The sequence below is a fragment of the Chinchilla lanigera genome, unplaced genomic scaffold (assembly GCF_000276665.1).
Source record: "Chinchilla lanigera isolate Chin_1 unplaced genomic scaffold, ChiLan1.0 scaffold00063, whole genome shotgun sequence".
NCBI lineage: Eukaryota > Metazoa > Chordata > Mammalia > Rodentia > Chinchillidae > Chinchilla > Chinchilla lanigera.
Window position 1 is genome coordinate 13,500,787 of NW_004955464.1, and position 17,591 is coordinate 13,518,377.

The window sequence follows — 17,591 nt, forward strand, 5'->3', positions numbered from 1 at the left end:
TGTTAGAAGTGTTTTGGCTGGAAATATGGTGTTTAAACCTCTGAATGAATGATAGGCCAGGCATGGTGGCGTATGCCTGTAATCCCAGCACTCGGGAAGCTGAGGCAGGAGGATCATTGCAAGTTCAAGACCAGGCTGGGCTACAAAGTGAGCTCAAGGCCAGCCTGAACTGCATCGTGAGAAGTTGTCTCAAAAAGACAAAACAAGACAAAAAAGCCTCTGACTGAATGAGGTCACCAAGGTACAAAAGCAGATGGAGACAAGGTTTAAGGTCAGTGTCTGGCCTCATTCTAACTTGCAAGAGGTTGGATTGAGGAGGAAATGGCAAAAGTGAGTAAGAAGCACCAGAGAGGTGGGAGAAAACCCCAGGTGGCTATGGTGTCTTCCAGGAAAAAGTTTGGGGGCTTTTTGGGGATGGAGGTGAACCCTATATTCAGGTTATGCCTTTGAACTTTCCAGGGGCTGATGACCCTTCCCCTAGGACCATGTTTTTGTTTCTTTAATAGGTCTGCTGGGCAAGGTGGCACACACCTGTAATCCCAGCACTGGGAGGCCAATGCAGGAGGATTGTCGTGAGTTCGAGTCTGACCTGAGCTACATAGTGAGTTCAAGCCTAGCCCAAAGTGCAGAGCTACAGCCTGTCTCAAAAAAACAAAAAAAAAAAAAACAAAAAAAAACAAACCTCTGGCTATGTAGTCCAGGCTGGTTTGAACTCATGAAGATCCTCCTGCCCGTCTACCCAGTGCTGGGATTACAGGCATGAGCCACCACGCCTAGCTCAGGATCTGCTTTTTAATTTGGTGACCAGAGGGACCTCAACCTTAACCCACAGTTCTCTTTTGATCTCCCTTCCTCGTCCGCACAGTGCACGCACACAGAGAGCAGCAGGACTGTTTATTGGGCTCTTTCGGGCCAGCTGCGCTCCTTCTGCCCCACTGGGGCCGGATGGAGTAGTCACAAGGTCAACCCCAGGCTTTCCTGCCACGCAGCCTTTCCCTCGAGGAAGCTCAGTTACTCCTTTGATTCTGGGTCCTCCTCCTGGAAGTGGGTGATGTAGGCCATCTGATTGGGATCCACAGGGCCACAGGGAAAGTTCAAGTTGCCGTCGGTGAGGTCGGAGAGCTCTAATGCTGCGGCAGCGAGGCAAGGAGATGCGCTGGGGTGCTGGGCACGCCAGGCTGCAGGTCCCGGCCCTCCCTGCTCACCTTGGGCAATGTTGACCTCGTTGACCGCCAAGATGTCCGTCTGAATGCTGTCTATTTTCATATACAAGTCTTCACCATAGCGCTGAGGACACGGGTGAGAGAAACCAGCTGCGGTTCCAGGCCGTCGCAACCTCAGATCGGCCTTGGGCTGCTTGATCATTATTTCCCCTCCTTGGGCAGAGGGGTCCTGCGGGAGGTGGTCAGGAAGGGGGCGGGGGACAGGGGTGGAGAAGCCCAAGCCAGGGCAGCCCTCCCGCGTGGGTGGCCAGGCCCATGCCGTGTGTGGGGACAGCACTGTGTCCCAGGCCGGGCACGGGCACTTACGAGGAAGAGCTCGTATAGTTCCTCCCCCATGGACCTGCGCACGTGCTCCTCCACCACCGGGAACGTCTGCACGAAGAACTGCCGCCGCGGGGCGGGGCGGGGCCGGGCGGTGTGGCGGTGGCCTGACTGTGTGGTGCCCGCGCCCCTGCGCCCCTGCGTCTCGCCCCTGCGCCCCGCACACCTGCAGCGCGAGGCTCGCCAGCCTCTGGCTGTTGCTGTGGTCCGCGTTGCCCATGGCAGCCATCAGGTTGCGCACGACGTGCAGGCGCAACATCTCTTCGGCCACGCGCAGGCTGTGGAGCGCCAGGACCCTGCGGGGACAGGGGGCAGCGCCACCCGGCTCTCTCCGTGCCCGCCCCGCCCCGGCCCGCCCCGGCCCACATGTCCTGTCGCTCACCGGATGGCTTTGGCGGCCGCCGCCTGCTGCAGGAACGAGGCCGGGTGCGCGGTGAGTTGCAGGAGCGGGCACTCTGGGGAGGGAGTGGCCGTGAGCGAGGTGGGCGCCCCGCCCCGCCGGGCAGCCCCGGGGAGGGCCCTACCAGTGAGGATCTTGTGGTGCTGTTGGGAGGTCTTGATGGAGGGGATCAGCAGCGCCACTAGACCCTTGAGCAGCGGCAAGCGCACGTCGTAGTCCACCAGGTCCTTTATGAGCTCGATGGCTGTGGAAGGCAGAAACCCCAAGAAGCTGGAGGCCGCCTCTTCTCAGTGCCGTTGGCGGCGCTGCACTGTGCCGGGCCTGGCACAGCGGGGAAGGTGACACCCCATTCCTGCCCTGCTGGTTTGTGATCATCGAGGAGGTGGACAGCTGATGGTAATCCCATTGCTCTGGGGGCTGAGGCAGCGGGGCTGCAAGTTCCAGTCTAGCCTGGGCAGTTTTGTGACTTAGGTTGACCGTGTCTCCCAATAAATAATAAGGGCTGGGGGGTGTAGCCCTGAGGGAGGCTGTGGATTCAGTCAATCCCCAGTACCACAAAAACAGGGGGTGGTGAGACTGGAGGCTCCATGGTTCACAGAGCTGGCCCAAGGGGGAGGAGGAAGGGTTGGATGGGAGCCCACCCAGCAAGAATTCCCGGAGGAGTCAGAGCTGGACACCGAGGCCACACAGGCGTGGGCTGCTGTCAGCTTGGAGGACTCTAGGTTTCATGGAAGAGGGAAATATATCTATATATCTATATACATCTCCCCCGGATCTCTTTATGTTGCCCAGGCTGGGCTTGAACACAGGCAGTGGCCTTGCAGCCAGTTGGGCTGGGTCTTCAAAGGAGAACAGCATGGGAAAGAACAAGGGGTGGGGAGCAAAGGGGTTGGGTGTGTGGCGGCAAGTGCGAGGCTGGAGTCAGCAAGGTGGAGCCTTGTGCACGCCCTGGAGGAGCCCCCGCTGCCAGCAGGTGCTGGCCTTTCCCCACAGTAGCCCAACTGCACATCAGAACTTAACTCAGGACCGTCATCCCCATTTCTGCATTTAGGGGAGGAGGAGCAGAGAGATTAAGCCACTTGCCTAAGTCACAGCTAGGAAGGAGGGGAAGGTGCAGAAGGAGGGAAAGATGTGGTCAGGCAGGCGGGGCGGGAATTTACTGGGGGCCCTGTCCCCTGTCCCGGGGGGCTTTTCTGCAGAGCCAACTGTCCTTGTGCATGCATGGACAGCAGCGACCACACGGTGACAAGTGTATAAAAGGGGCCCTGTGGAGGGGCTGTGGGAGAATCTGGGAAGGCAGAGGAGGGCTGGGTATTTTTGTAAGGAGCGAGCACAGAGAGGCAGAGCTGGAAGAGGCAGGGTGAGGGCAAGGCCTGTGTGGCTCGCCAGCAGCGTGAAGGTGACTCTGAACCCAAGCGTCTGCCGCACGGATGGCAGGACTTGCACACACACTGCCCTGCTCAGGAGCCAAGGCAGCCTGGCTCTCCCTGTGTGTTCCCAGAGGAGACAGCGTTTAAGGAGAGCTCGTGGCTCATTGCATCTCAGACTGCAATGTGGACATGTGGGTATTATTACCAGAATTATGTTTGCTTAACAATAATCAACCTTGTTTCCTTGTCAGGGGATTTTATCCACTAAGCGCATGTTTGGGAGAATCATCTACATAGTGATGGCACAGTGGCTGCTTCAGCAGCACATATACAATGGAAGAAAAGCTTTCACAGGCAGACACAAAGGCACTTCAAGTGTTGGTGGACCAATTGGGTCCTGGCAAGATAGGTACAACAATTTGAAGCCAGCCTGGGCTACATAATGAGCTCTAGGCCAGTCTGAACTACATAGTCACAATGAAAGTCACTGTCTCAAAAAAACAAAAACAAAAACCAAAAAACCTCTTTGAAAAGTGGTATTTTGTGAGTTGGTAACTTGCTTTTTTTTTTTTTTTTTTTTTGTCTCTTTTGAGACAGGGTTTTGCTGTGTAGTTCAGGCTGGTCTTGAGCTCACTTTGTAGCCCAGGCTGGTTTTGAACTCGCACTGATCCTCCTGTCTCAGCCTCCCTAGTGCTGGGATTATAGGTGTGCGCCACCACGCCCAGTGTGGCAACTTGTTATGGTTTAGATCTAGAATGTCTCCCAGAATGACAGTACAGGCTGTGGTGGAGCTCCAGAGAAGTCTGCAGCAGGATTCCTGCTGACTGTGCTGACAGTTGGGGAGAGGACACTAACTGGCTGTGGGGTCCCAAAGCAATGGGAAGCTGGAGAGAAAAAGCTACAAAGAATGGCTTTCACCCCAGATAGCTCACTTGAGATGTTAGTAAGAATTGCCTCCTCAGTATTCTATAGCCATGATGAGGAGGAGGCCAAGGAGAGAAAACAAAGAGACTGAGAAAAAGCAGCTGCTTTTGCTGCACCACTAAGAGAAACAGATCCCAGGTCTGATTCCCGGGGCTCCAAGAAGAGCTCGACAACTGCATTCATCTGCTACCACTGTTAAAAGCCAGGCCACCTCAAGAGGAACTGCCCTAAGAGGCCCCATGGGCCATGCCCTGGATGCAAAGGAGACCACTGGAGATCGGTCTGCCCTCTGAGGTGGAGGCCCCAGAGCTCAGACCCATGCTACCAGTTACTCCAACAGGAATGAGAGGGCTTGGGGCATGGTCTGCCTTCTCCCTCTGGCCAGACTGTCATCTCCATCGAGGAGTCCTGGGTAATCATGACTATGGAGGAACAAGAAAATAGCCTGTTGCTAGACACAGGTGCAAGTCTCTCGGTCCTTCTTTTCAATCCTGGCCTTCCTTCCAGTCGTCATACCTCAGTGAAAGGAGTCACTGGTGAGGAGGTAATATGCTATTTTTGACAACCCTTAGGCTGTAACTCCTTAATAGGTCCCTCTTGCATATCTCTGTCTTCCTGAGAAACCACTCTGAAGATACCACCATGTATTACAGCAGCCATTGATATTTTCCTACTAATCTATCCATAACTGTGTAAAGTTTGTAATGTTCCTATCCTATTTCACAAATGGATGTCTGTTTATTATTATGTGTTTCCTACAACAACCATTGAGAATAGTCAATGATTTTTCAATAGGTCACTCATATATAGCTCTATTTATTTTCTTTAGAAGCCACTTTGAAGATACCAAAGTATAGTACAACAACTCTTGATGGTCTCCTACCTCTTTTGTCTGTGGCTCACTATTGTTTGTCTATTTGTTTTCCTGAGAAACTATTTTGTAGACAATAATACGTAAAACAATAACCATTGATAATTTCCTGCCATTTTGTCTGTAATTTGCTAAGTCTCCCCATTATTATGTTATCCTTCTTTTATTCTTTAAAATAAAAAAAAAAAAAGATAAAAAAAAAAATAGAATGTCTCCCAGAAGTCTCTTGTGCTCAGAGGTGGGGCTTCTGGAAGGTGGTTGGATCTGGAGTGCTCAGTACTCATCAGTGGACTGATCCTCGGATAAGCTCACAGCTAAACGTGCTGTTAGGAGGTGGAAGAGGTGGGTCACAGGAGGCCTGACCAGAAGGCCACATGGCTCTTTCCGTTACCTGCCTTTATCACTGCCTCCTGACTGCCATGAGGGGAGCGGCTTCCCTCTGCCATGCTGGTTCTGCTTTGGAGAGGGCCAGCTAGGGACTGAATCCCCAAACCATGGGCCAAATTAAACCTGCTTTTCAAGCTGCAGACACTGGTCCTTCGTCCCAGCAACAGGAAAGCTGACCAATACAGGGACCAAACTCTTTTGAGGCCTTGCTTAGGCAGGGAAGGGCTCTCCAGGCTTACTCAAGGCGGTTATCTGGCTTACGAGGCATAAGGAGGTCAATAATTAGAGATATAATCAGCATGTTCCTTCTTAAAAGCGTAAGTCAATAAAATTTTTTTCCTTCCTCTTCAGTGCTTGTGGGTAGCTTTCTTTTAAATGTGTTTGGGGCAAGTTTCATGCCAACCTGAGCATCCAGAGCCTTGGTGGGCTTTTCCTAACAATGATTTAGAATTGGTCTTTTCATTTTGCGCCATCAGCTATAAGTAGAACCCTAGTTTGGTAGGTGGCCTTGTGTCCTGGGCTCCTTAGCACCCCAAAGTCCTTTCCACCTGATTATTCTACTTATTCATCTGGACTCAGTTCAGAAATGAACGTTCAGGAGGGTGCCTCTGTCCTGTTCTCCCCACCTCCCCTCTCCACTCAGGCAGATGTCCTGCATCTCCGGCCCAGAGCACTGCTTTCTTGCCACGGAATACTGGCATCAGCCATCTCTCCACTAGCTTCAACTCCTAGTGAGCACAGCTTTCTTTCCTTTCCTTTTTTTTTTTTTTTGGTCGAGAGAGGGTCTTGCTTTTTTTGTTTTGCTTTGTTTTCTGGTACTGGGAATTGAACTCATGACCTCGCACTTGCCAGGCAAGCGCTGTGCCACTGAGCTAAATCCCCAGCCCCCAGAGTCTTGCTTTTGAGAGGGAGTTTAACCCAGGCTGGCCTTGAGCTCACGATTTTCCTGTCTCAGCCTTCCAAGTGCTGGGAGTGCAGGTGTGCGCCATCCTGCCTAGCGCTTAGTAAACATATTTGACACACCTTTCTTTTTCAGTTCCCCAAAGCACTCAAGGCACACAAAGCATGCTCCGTAAATGCTCTTGTTGAAAAGAACTGCCTGGATCCTGTATTCTGGTAGGCTAAAGACAGCTGGGGTTATAGCAGCGTAGAACTGTGTTCAGAAACTGCTACTCTGGGTCGGGTGTGGTGGCGGATGCCTGTAATGCCAGCACTTGGGAGGCTGAAGCAGGAGAATCCTTGCGAGTTCAAGACCAGCCTGGGCTACAAAGTGAGCTCAAGGTCAGCCTGAACTGCATAGCGAGACTCTGTCTCAAAAGACAAAAACAAAAAACAAAAAGCAAAAAAACACCAAAAAACAAAAACCAAAAAAAAAAACTGCTGCTCTGGTGGGAAACGACCTCTGCTGTGGCTTGGATACCCATCCCCCAAAAGCCCATGTGTCAAAGGCTGAGTCAGCAGCCTGTGGTGCTACTTGAGGATGCCTGAGCCTCTGCAGGCAGCGCCTTGTAGATGGGAGTCTGGCCTTTGGGTGCATGTTCTGCGAAGGGGCAGAAAACTGGTCTAACCCTTTCCTGCCTGTTTCCTGCAGCTGCCTCGAGGGGAACAGGCCTCCTCCACCACTCACTCCTGCCTTGATCTACTGTGTAGCCACAGGCCCAAAGCAACAGGGCCAAGCAACCATGAATGAAACCGTGAGCCAAAATAAACTCTTCTCTGTAGAAGCTGATCGTGTCAGGTATTTATTACAGTAACAGAAAGCTGCCTAGCAAAACCCCAAGTAGGCTCTGCACCGCACCCCGCCTCCTCACTGGACCGTTCCCAGCTCTGATTCTTCCCCCGAGGTCTGGAAAACAAGTCTTTCTGTCTTCCATGGCTAACTTTCCTTTTTCTCTGTGCTAGGGACGAAACCCAGGCCTTCTCACATGCTAGGCAAGTGCTCTGCCATTGAGTTCCAACCCCAGCCCCACAGCCAACTCAGAGTTCTTTGAAGCCAGAACCTCATACTTCTTGGCCAGCCCAGTACTCCTCAGTGCTCACATGGGGGGAAGGTACAGAGATGTGGTGCTTCTTCCAGAGGGAGACCCCGGGCACCGGGGGTGGGGCCAGTGAAAGGGACTGCAGGGAGCTGCAGACCACAAGGGTCTCCACAAGAAATTGCTTTCTTTCAGCACTTGAAGCTTCACTTGCTTAACTCAAACAAACAGACCCATGCTGCCTGCCAAGAAATGCGGGCCTTGTTGGAACACGATAGCTGACAGTAAACAGGGCAGTGGTCAAGGCAGAGCCAGGGAGACAGCAGCAGCCCCAGCCTGCACACTCAAACGCTCCTGCCTGGTTGCTGAACATGTGATAACTGCAGACACCACCAGAGGGAGGGGGCTGACTTCTCTGCTCCAGAGGGAAACAGCGAGCCAATCTGGGCTGGCGAAAGGCATGGAAAGGCTGCCAATGGAGAAGCAGCCCTCCTCCATGCAATTGCCCTCAGCAAGCTGGGAGGTGTGGTGGCGCACGCCTGTAATCTCAGCACTTGGGAGGCTGAGGCAGGAAGAACACTGCAAGTTTGAGGCCAGCCTGGGCTACACTATGAGTTCGAGGCCAGTCTGCAGTACATAGGAAAATCCTTTCTCAAAAAAAAAAAACCAAAAGTGGGGGTTGAGGGGCGGGAGATGTAGCTCAGTGAGAAGGCCCTGAGTTCAAAGAAACTACTATACCGTAAGAAAGAAAAACACTGGTGCTGTGCCAAGTTTTCGGGGCCTCCCATCCACACTCAAGGTCTGGAACGATGGGACACATGAGAGGCTCAGTCCTGCAGCTCCACGCAAAATGAAGCCCGTTTTCTTTCATTCTGTTTTCCTCAGTCACAAAATCCAAAATTTATTCCCAGGTGGAAGATCCTGAGACATTTCTGGTACTACCCCTTCCTGTGTCCACAATGATGCTGGGGCTAGCTTTTTGGGGTGGCCCCTTCTCTCTATGGATTTCCCTGATTCACAAACAGCTGCTTCATTCAGAAGTGCTTCCTATGGCCGGATGTGGTGGTGCTCAGCTATAATCCCAGCACTCAGGAAGCTGAGGCAGGAGAATTGCTGCAAATTCAAGGCCAGCCTGGGCTATATAGTGAGTTCACGGCCAGCCTGGATGCCAAAGCAAGACCCTGTCTCCAAAAAGAAGAAAAAAGAAAGAAGAAAGAAAATGCTTCAGTGAAACCCAATATTTTGTAAAATTAATATGCAAAACTAAATCAATAAAAATCACTGCTTCACATAGTGGGAAAAATAGAAACAAAACAAATGTACCTGTCACTTAGGCTCCACAGAATCTTTAATGCAAGAGAAGAGATTAATGCCTTTAACCTAGAGAGGAATCCACAGCCTGTCAGCACTAGAAGAAACCTTAGTGATCGGTCACCTGTCTGGTCCCTTGTGGGATAGAAGAAACCAAGAACCAATGATAACCAGCAGGAAGTGGAGTGGTAGCTGAAGACTTATATTCTTTTTTTTTTTGGCTTTTGGGGACAAGGTCTCGCTATGCAGTCCAGGCTGGCTTTGAGCTCACTTTGTAGCCCAGGCTGGTCTTGAACTCGCAACGATCCTCCTGCCTCAGCCTTCCACGTGCTGAGATTACAGGTGTGTGCCATCACGCCTGGCCTAAGCCTTATATTCTTTTGGCAGATGAAGCCTTAGAAATAGCCTAGCACCTGGGACCCAGCTGCTACTCTATACATACACAGAGGTAAATATCCTATCCTAAATATATATATTTTGGGATTTTTAGAGTTGATGATTCAGCGAAACTGTGTATCTCTGCAGATATAGAATGGTTCTGAAAGCCTGTCTTTTTGTAGAAGAGTTTTACATTTATAAAGGAATCTGCACTGATGAGACAACAGCTGGTGAAAAAAAAAAAAAAAAAAGAAACAACAGCTAGTGGATTGTGGCAGGCTTTCTTATACCCCTTTTTTTGCCTACAAAAGATCTTTTCACGAGAAGATACTGGCCGTCTGACACCTGGCTGAGACAGGTGGCTCTGGCCAAGGACGTCATTTGTGTGATGAGAACCTTCACTTGCTGAGCCTCCTCCCCACCTTCCATACCCTCCCGTCCTGCCCTCCTCTAGAAGTGCAAGCCCCAGGGCTCTGTTTAGCGCTCTGCAAGGGTCAGTCCAGGTTTGTCCCACCTTTGAGCCTCCAGCTGTGTGTGACTCCCACATTTAGGGGCACACTACAATTTGTTTCTCCCCTGTTTTTTGTTTGTTTGTTTGTTTGCTTGTTTGTTTGAGGTACCAGGGATCAAACATATGACCTTGCACTTGCCAGGCAGGCGCTTATGCCACTGAGCTATATCCCCAAGCCCTCAAAAGTGTGAACACTTTTTTTTTTTTTTGGTACTAGGAATTGAACCCAGGACCTTGTGCTTGCCAGGCAGGTGCTGTGTCGCTGAGCTATATCCCTGGCCCTCTCCCCTGTTAACTTGGCCTACAATTATTGAACATTCCGAGCCTACATATGGAGCCATTTCCAAGGAGGTCACAATGCTGATGAGTTTGATTTACAGTAATTCTTTGCTTTTAGCCTTGGAAAGCGAGCATTCCGGTTCTTTCTCCGCATCCTGGCTAAGACTGCCACCTACTGGCCACACTTCCACACAGGTTTGTTTCCTTTTCCAGCTGGGCGTAAGAATATGCTTGGCATTTTTCACTTTTTGGTAATATTTATGTATTTATTTATAATTTTTTGAGACAGGATTTTACTACGTCATTCAGACTGACCTTGAACTCACTGTGTAGCCTGGCTGGGTCGCTGAGTGCTGGGATTACAGGTGTGTGCCACCATACCCGGCATGTACTACACTACTATTGTTAAGTAAGACTAGACACAGGCATATTCCTGACTAGTTGTAGATCTGATTCCTGTGAATTCTGCTACATCTTCACCACATCCTGTTCAAAGCTCAGTGATGAAATACTGGAAGTATTTTTTTAAGGCTGGGTTGGGTGGTGCAAGTTTGTAATCCCAGCATTTATGGAGGCTGAGGCAGGAAGATTACAAGTTCAAGTCCTGCTTCGGCAATTTAGTGATACCCTGTCTCAAAATTAGAGATGGAAGGGCTGGGGATTTAGCTCAGTGGCACAGCGCCTGCCTGGCAAGTGCAAGGTTGTGAGTTCGATTCCCGGTACCGGAAAAAAAAAACCAAAAAAAAAAAAAAAAATTAGAGACAGAGCCAGGCAGAGTGGTGCACGCTTATATTCCCAGCACTCAGGAGGCTGAGGCAGGAGGATTGCTGTGAGTTCAAGGCCACCCTAGGCTACAAAGTGAGTTCAAGACCAGTCTGAACTGCATAGCGAGGCCCTGTCTCAAAAAGACAAGAAAAAAGTAAGATGTTATCTGTCCTCCACTTTTGTCTGCTTTGAAACTGATAAAAAGGAAGGGAGCACTGTTCTCACACTGGACAGACAGGGTGGTAGCAGTGAGGAGACCTCGTGCCTGGCAGGGCTTGACCCCACTGCCTGGCCTTGACCTTGCAGCTTTGTCACTGATCTTGTGACTCTGGACAGGTAATTGAGCTGCTCTGTGCCTTGGCTTCCTCTTCTGTTAGTTGGGGGTGAAAATAGTACCTAGTGGCGTAGACTTGCTCTGAGGATTGCATGAGATGATTTTAAAGTAGAGAACAGGGGTGGAATCACCAGTTATTACTATTGTTAATACTGCTCTAAGGAGCTGGGGGGCGCTGTGCTTCATCTGTCACTGTAACGCTCAGTGCCCAGCCTGGTGTCCATTCTTTTTTTGGGGGTTCTTTTTTGAGGCAGGGTCTTGCTATGCAGTTCAGGCTGGCCTTGAACTCACTTTGTAGCCCAGGCTGGTCTCGAACTCACGTGATCCTCCTGCCTCAGCCTCCCGAGTGCTGGGATTACAGGCGTGTGCCACCATGCCTGGCAAAATTCTTTCTCTTATAATTGCTAGGCTGACTTATAAGCCCTGCTCTGGGCAGTTACACAGTTTGTTTATAACGCTAGTGTCTACTCTGATTGTATAAGGATATGAATTAATAAAAAACTGAGATCACTTAAAAGCAATCAACAAAGGTCATTATCAAGAAAGTAAAAAGGGAGAGCTGTGGGTGCAGCTCAGTTGCGGAACTCTTATGTGTGGAGGACATCTGGGCGACTCTCCCTGAAGGAGGAGCAACTATCTCCATTTTAACTAAACCTGACCCATGTCCATGTATTGATGTGTACAGAGCTGGCTAGGACTTTTCCTTATCCCTTCAATTGGCTTTAAGCAATGCAAATTGGTCCAGTGGAGAGCCGAGCTTGTCAGCTGTGATTGAGCCTCGAGATAGAGGCTGTGACTTCCCAGGGCATAAAAGATTACACACCAGAGCTGAAGCACCGACCCCAGAACATTAGATGCTACCTCAGCTATGTTATGCAGATTACTCTTTCTGCATATCCTTCTCTCTGCATATTTGTTTTTTTTTTTTTGTTTTTTTTTTCCGGTACCAGGAATCGAACTCATGACGTTGCACTTGCTAGGCAGGTGCAGTGCTGCGGAGCTAAATCCCCAGCCCCAAAAGATGTGTCATGGGCTGGGAATACAGTGTAGTGGGAAGCACTTGCCTAGCATCAGAAAGGCCCTGAGTACAATTCCTTTTTTTTTTTTTTGGTACCGGGTATCGAACTCATGACCTCAGGCTTGCCAGGCAAGTGCTTAAGCAGCTGAGCTATATCCCCGACCTCTCTCTGCATGTTGCAGAGGTGCTTTCAGGCCTCCTACCTTGCCCAGCTCATGGCACCCTAACTTCCCACCATTCTCACAGTCACTCATCCTCAAGCCACTCCCTTCTTCATGAATAAACAAAACCCAGGTTGGGCCCTGGGTGGAAGCCTTGGCTCTTGGTAGCCATCATCATAGCTGGACTTAGAACCCCTTGGCTCCCCATAACTACAAACATGCCTTAGTATCTTTATTCTACCATGGGTTGCACTGGAAGTGATAGATTGGAATTAACTTGTTAGAATTCCAGTAACTTTTCCATGAGATTACAAATATAAACCTTCTGGGCTTCGAACAGGACCGGGAAGAGTTCTCTATACTTATGTAGCATGCATAAGACCTTGAGTTCAACCCCTAGCACCAAGAAAAACAAACAAACAACCCAAACTAACCAAACAAACACAAATGTTGAATTCAAGAAACAATATCTAAACTGGGAGTGGTGGCGCATGCCTCTAAGCCCAGCACTCAGGAGGCTGAGGCAGGAGGATTGTTGTAAGTTCGAGACCACCCTGGGCTACAAAGTGAGCTCAAGGCCAGCCTGAACTGCATAGGGAGACCCTGTTTCAAAAAAAGAAAGAAAGAAAGAAAGAAAGAAAGAAAGAAAGAAAGAAAGAAAGAAAATCTAATATTCAGAATATATAAATAACTCTTTTAGGTCAACAACAAGAAGCTAAACGCTTTTTTTCCCCCGGTGTCGGGAATTGAACCCAGGGCCTTCATACTGAGCTACAATCCCACCCCTACTCCCCGCCGCCTTTTTCAGGTAAGGACTTGTTAAGTTGCCCTGGCTGGCCTGGAGTTTACAATCCTCCTGCCTTAGCCTTCTGAGTAGCAGGAATTACAGGCATCTGCTACCATGTCTTGCACAACCTTGCTGAGGACCAGCTTGATGTGGTATAAGCAGGCAATAATTAATATTAATAAACTGGCATAAAAATAAATTGAGAGTCTGTGCTAGGCCTACATGGCTCGTGGTGAGGCTGGAGCTGGCTTAGGGACAGATTAATCTTTAAGCCAGTGGTTAGAGCTGAGTCCAGCACACAGCCTGCTCTGGCTCCTCAAAGCAAGATAACGAGGCAGCTGAGGACTTGATGCGTGCACATTCTGTCTAGCTCAGTAATCCAGTGCGCTGACCATCAGGCGACCAGTTAACCAGGATGTGTTCCTGTATGATTGCCCAAAAATGCATCATTCCTCAATTCTTGAACCTTGATTGCGTCAGCAGTTCACCCCCACCGCTTCCTACACCCCACCAGCACATCCTCCAATCAAGCTGCACACTTAAAACAAGCCAAAGACGCCATGCCATGTGGTCTTGGCCTGTTGTTGGGCTTTGACTATCCCAGTGCTCCTTGTAACTAAAATATATGTTTTTTCTGTGTCCTATTCTATCGTTGTACCTCTGAGCAGGACGTTGGTGATCCTAAGGCTTGGAGCCCGATAAACCCAAATTAGAAAAAGGATTTGAATAGATATTTCTTGGGCTGGGGATTTAGCTCAGCAGCAAAAGCGCCTGCCTGGCAAGCGCAAGGTCGTGAGTTCGGTTCCCGGTACTGGAGAAAAACAAAAAAACAAAAAAACAAACAAAAAAAAAATAGAGAAAACAAGCATATAAAGAGATGCTTATTCACTAGAGAAATGCAGTTCATGCCCACTAAGTATAACTTAAAAATCCCCAGACAATAAGAAGTGTTGGCGAGTATGTGGAGAAAGTGAACCTTGGATGGATGTAGTCGCACATGCTTGTAGTCCTAGTTACTCAGGAGGCTGAGGCAGGAGGATTGCAAGTTCCAGGCCAGCCTGGGCAGCTTGTGAGACTCTATCTCATAATAAAAAATGGGAAGGGCCTAGGGACGTAGCTTAGTGGTAGGGTGTTCCTGGGTTCAATCCCCAGGATTGTAAAAAAGTGAAAGCAACAGCAAAAACAAACAAAAACCCCATGAGGTTCTTGTCCATTGCCAGAGACTCTCTGGGTCTTTTGGGGATGGGGCAGGGAGGCCACATATTTAGACTTTGTCCGTGTCTGTCATTTGGTTACCTAGGGCCACTGTTTCCTTCCCCTAGCATCTCCAGAGAGTTCTACTATGATCGTGCAGTGGTTTGTTCAACCATTAACCTCACTGTTGTATTTTGGGGCCCATAAGCCACACTTTCAATTACACTCTATGAAACATGATCATTTATTAGCAGTTCAAGTGAATTCCAGGTTCTGGGTCAACTAGACAAAATTTTTACCCCCAAATGACCATTTTCCAAAGTCATTCAGCCAGGCGTGGTGGCTCATACCGGTAATCCCAGCGCATGCGAGGTTGAGGCAGGAGGATCGTTATGAGTTTGAGACCAGCCTGGGCTACAAAGCGAGCTCAAGGCCAGCCTGAACTGCATGGCGAGACCCTGTCTCAAAAAGACAAAAACAAAACAAAATAAAACAAAACAAAAAACAAAGTCATTCAGACCCATTTTACCATAACCTTCTTTCTTTTCTTTGGGGGGAGGGCAGGGTCTCACTATGCAGTTCAGGCTGGTCTTGAACTCACTTTGCAGCCCAGGCTGGCCTCGAACTCGCAGTGATGCTTCTGCCTCAACCTCCCAAGTGCTGAGATTACAGGAGTGCGCGATCATGCCCGGCCTCATAATCTTATTTCTTACCCTAATTAAATCTTCAGCAAGCTTTATTAGATGGCACGGTGGTTTTCCAATACCCTGGCAAGTTTTTGGTGTGTTTCCTTTCAAGAGCAGAGCCTAGGGGCTTGGTATCTAGCTCAGCAGCACAAGCGCCTGCCTGGCAAGTGCAAGGTCCTGAGTTCGATTCCCAACACCAAAACAAAAAGAGCGGAGCCTACTCTCCTTGGTGGGAGCTGTCTTAGTGACTGGCTGCCAGTTGACAGAATAAAGCAGAAGTGACAGTGTGGTGCTTCTGATGCTAGACTGTAAGAGATGTCAGGGCTTCCTCCACACCCCCTCTCCCTCCCTTGCTCCCTCTCTCCACACAGCTTCATAGAAGACCCTGAGCCAGAACCACCCAGTTAAGCTGTTTTTAGATTCCTGATCCACAAAAACTGAGAGGTAATAAATGTTTACTGTTTTAGCTACTAAGTTTTAGGATAATTGAAAATGACTTTTTTTTTTTTTTTTTGAGACAGGGTCTCGCTATGCAGTTCAGGCTGGCCTTCAACTCACTTTGTAGCCCAGGTTGGTCTTGATCTTGCAAAGATCCTCCTGCCTCAGCCTCCTGAGTGCTGGGATTACAGGCATGTGCCACCATGCTCGGCAAAAATGATTCTTGATGGGTGTGGTGGCACACACCTCTAATCCCAGCACTCGGGAGGCTGAGGTAGGAGGATCCCCTGAGTTTGAGGGCAGCCTGTGCTACATAGTGAGTTCAAGGACAGCCTGCACTACAAAGCAAGACCCTGCCTCAAAAAACAAACAAACAAAAACAAGCCAATTCTTTTGTATCTGGTACTGGGTGCTGGGCTACCATCCACAGCTGTTATGATTTAGATCTGGGGTGGCCTCCAAGAGCCTCATGTGTTTGGATGGTGACTGGCTTATGGTGCGCTGAGCTGCCTTGCTGTGAGGAGGTGGGATCTGTGGGTCATGGGGGTGGGTATGACCTGGAAAGGTGCATCTCCCTTCCAGCCCCTCCCTTCTCTCTGCTTCCTGACCGCCATGCTATGAGCAGCTCCCCTCTGCCAGGTCCTCCCACTGCACCCTGCTTTGGAGCAGCCAACTATGGACCGAAACTTCTACACACCGTGAACCAAAGTAGACCTCTCCTCCTTTCAGTTATGAGTGTCGGGCACTGTGTCTCAGCAATGAGGAAATGACTAAGAGACACCTGCTTCCCCTCTTTCTGCTTTTATTTATTTTGAGACAGGCTCCTGCTATGCAGTCCAGGCTGGCTTTGAATTCACTGTGTAGCCCAAGCTGGCCCTGAACTTGCAGTGATCCTCTTGCCTCAGCCTTTTGAGTGCTGGGATTACAGGCGTGAACCACCAGGTATAGTGCCATCTTTATTTTGAGATGGGGTCTTATTATGTGGCCCAGTTTGGCCTCAAACTTGAGATCTTCCTGCCTCAGCCTTCTAAGTAGCTAGGATTTTTTTTTTCTGTTTTTTCTCTGGTACTGGGAATCGAAGTAGCTAGGATTACAGGCATAAATTCCAACGCCAGACTACGGTGGTTCTAAGTATAGCATTAGGTAACTAATATGGATTGACTGATTTTAACAACTTTTGTAGCTTTATGAAAAAATTGAATAGCTTTCTTTTTTAATTTTTATTTTTATTAATACATGTTTGTAATCCATAATGATTACATTCATGGTGGGGCATAATAGCTTTCATTTTATCTTCTCAGAAGGATTTTAAGGACTCTCCCTGTAGCTCTGGCCTGTTCTGTGCAGTGGCAGGGAGTGGGGCAGGGACAGGGGATGGCACGGGGACGTGCTGCAGGTCACGCTAGGGCCTGGCCTGACTGTCCACCTCCAGGAAGCGGCACGGCGAGAGGGTGAGGTGGGGAGGGAGCCTCAGGGGCTGGGAGAGGTCAGTCTGAGACCCTCAGGCATCTGGCTCCTCGAAGCCTTTAGACCCTAAGACAACCAAGGTGAACTGCCATCCAGGCACAACTAGTACAAGGAACCCTATTCCGGGAAGCTGACCTTCTGCTAATGTGGTAAACTGGCCACTCAGCAAACTGATCACTTGGCCGATTAACTTTTGGTAAGCACACATTTGGCAATTTATACTGAATCTGTCTGTTTCTAAATAAGTCATATACGGTAATTTTTATGTTCCTAAAGTAAAAGTATTTGTAAAAGGTAATAGTGTACTTACACCCACACACACACACACACTTTACATTATCTACGGACTTAATTAATTTCTTCTTCCAAAAAACTTTCTATGGCTTTGAGATTTCCCTTCTCCAATGAGTAAGTACTGCCATGCCCTCTGACTGCAGTCCTGCTGAGGTCCCTGTCTCCCACTAATTCCTGGCACAGCCGTCATCCCAGCCAGCAATGTGCCATTTGTCCCTTCACAGCAAGCACACAGGGGGATAAATTCCAGCAGGACCACTTGTGGGAAATCCGCCCATAATTTTGGCTCGCTTATGTTAAATGGGATCATCTTGAAAGGAAATTCTAAAATCTTGATTCTATGATAGAGTGGTGGCGCATGCCTGTAATCCCAGCACTCCGGAGGCTGAGGCAGGAGGATCGTTGTGAGTTCAAGGCCAGCCTGGGCTACAAAGTGAGCTCAAGGCCAGCCCGAACTGCATAGCGAGACCCTGTCTCAAAAAGACAAAAAAAAAAA

At 49.3% G+C, this 17,591-nt stretch overlaps 1 protein-coding gene across 11 annotated transcripts in view; it reads right to left on the reverse strand.

The window, feature by feature from the left end:
* Window positions 1-875: 875 nt before the first annotated feature.
* LOC102015702 (chromosome unknown open reading frame, human C1orf228) overlaps window positions 876-17,591 on the reverse strand; it is a 51,292-nt gene continuing 34,576 nt past the window's right edge. For 7 of the 11 annotated variants that reach the window (XM_013521642.1, XM_013521638.1, XM_013521640.1 and 4 more), the window contains 3 exons: window positions 2,069-2,188; window positions 1,927-1,999; window positions 876-1,840 (listed from right to left, as the gene is read on the reverse strand). In XM_013521642.1, coding sequence (XP_013377096.1) covers window positions 1,012-1,840; window positions 1,927-1,999; window positions 2,069-2,188 — 1,022 coding nt within the window. In that variant the 3' untranslated portion in view covers window positions 876-1,011. The remainder of the gene's footprint in view (window positions 1,841-1,926; window positions 2,000-2,068; window positions 2,189-17,591) is intronic. The other 4 variants (XM_013521645.1, XM_013521644.1, XM_013521646.1 and 1 more) reach the window with 4 other exon arrangements.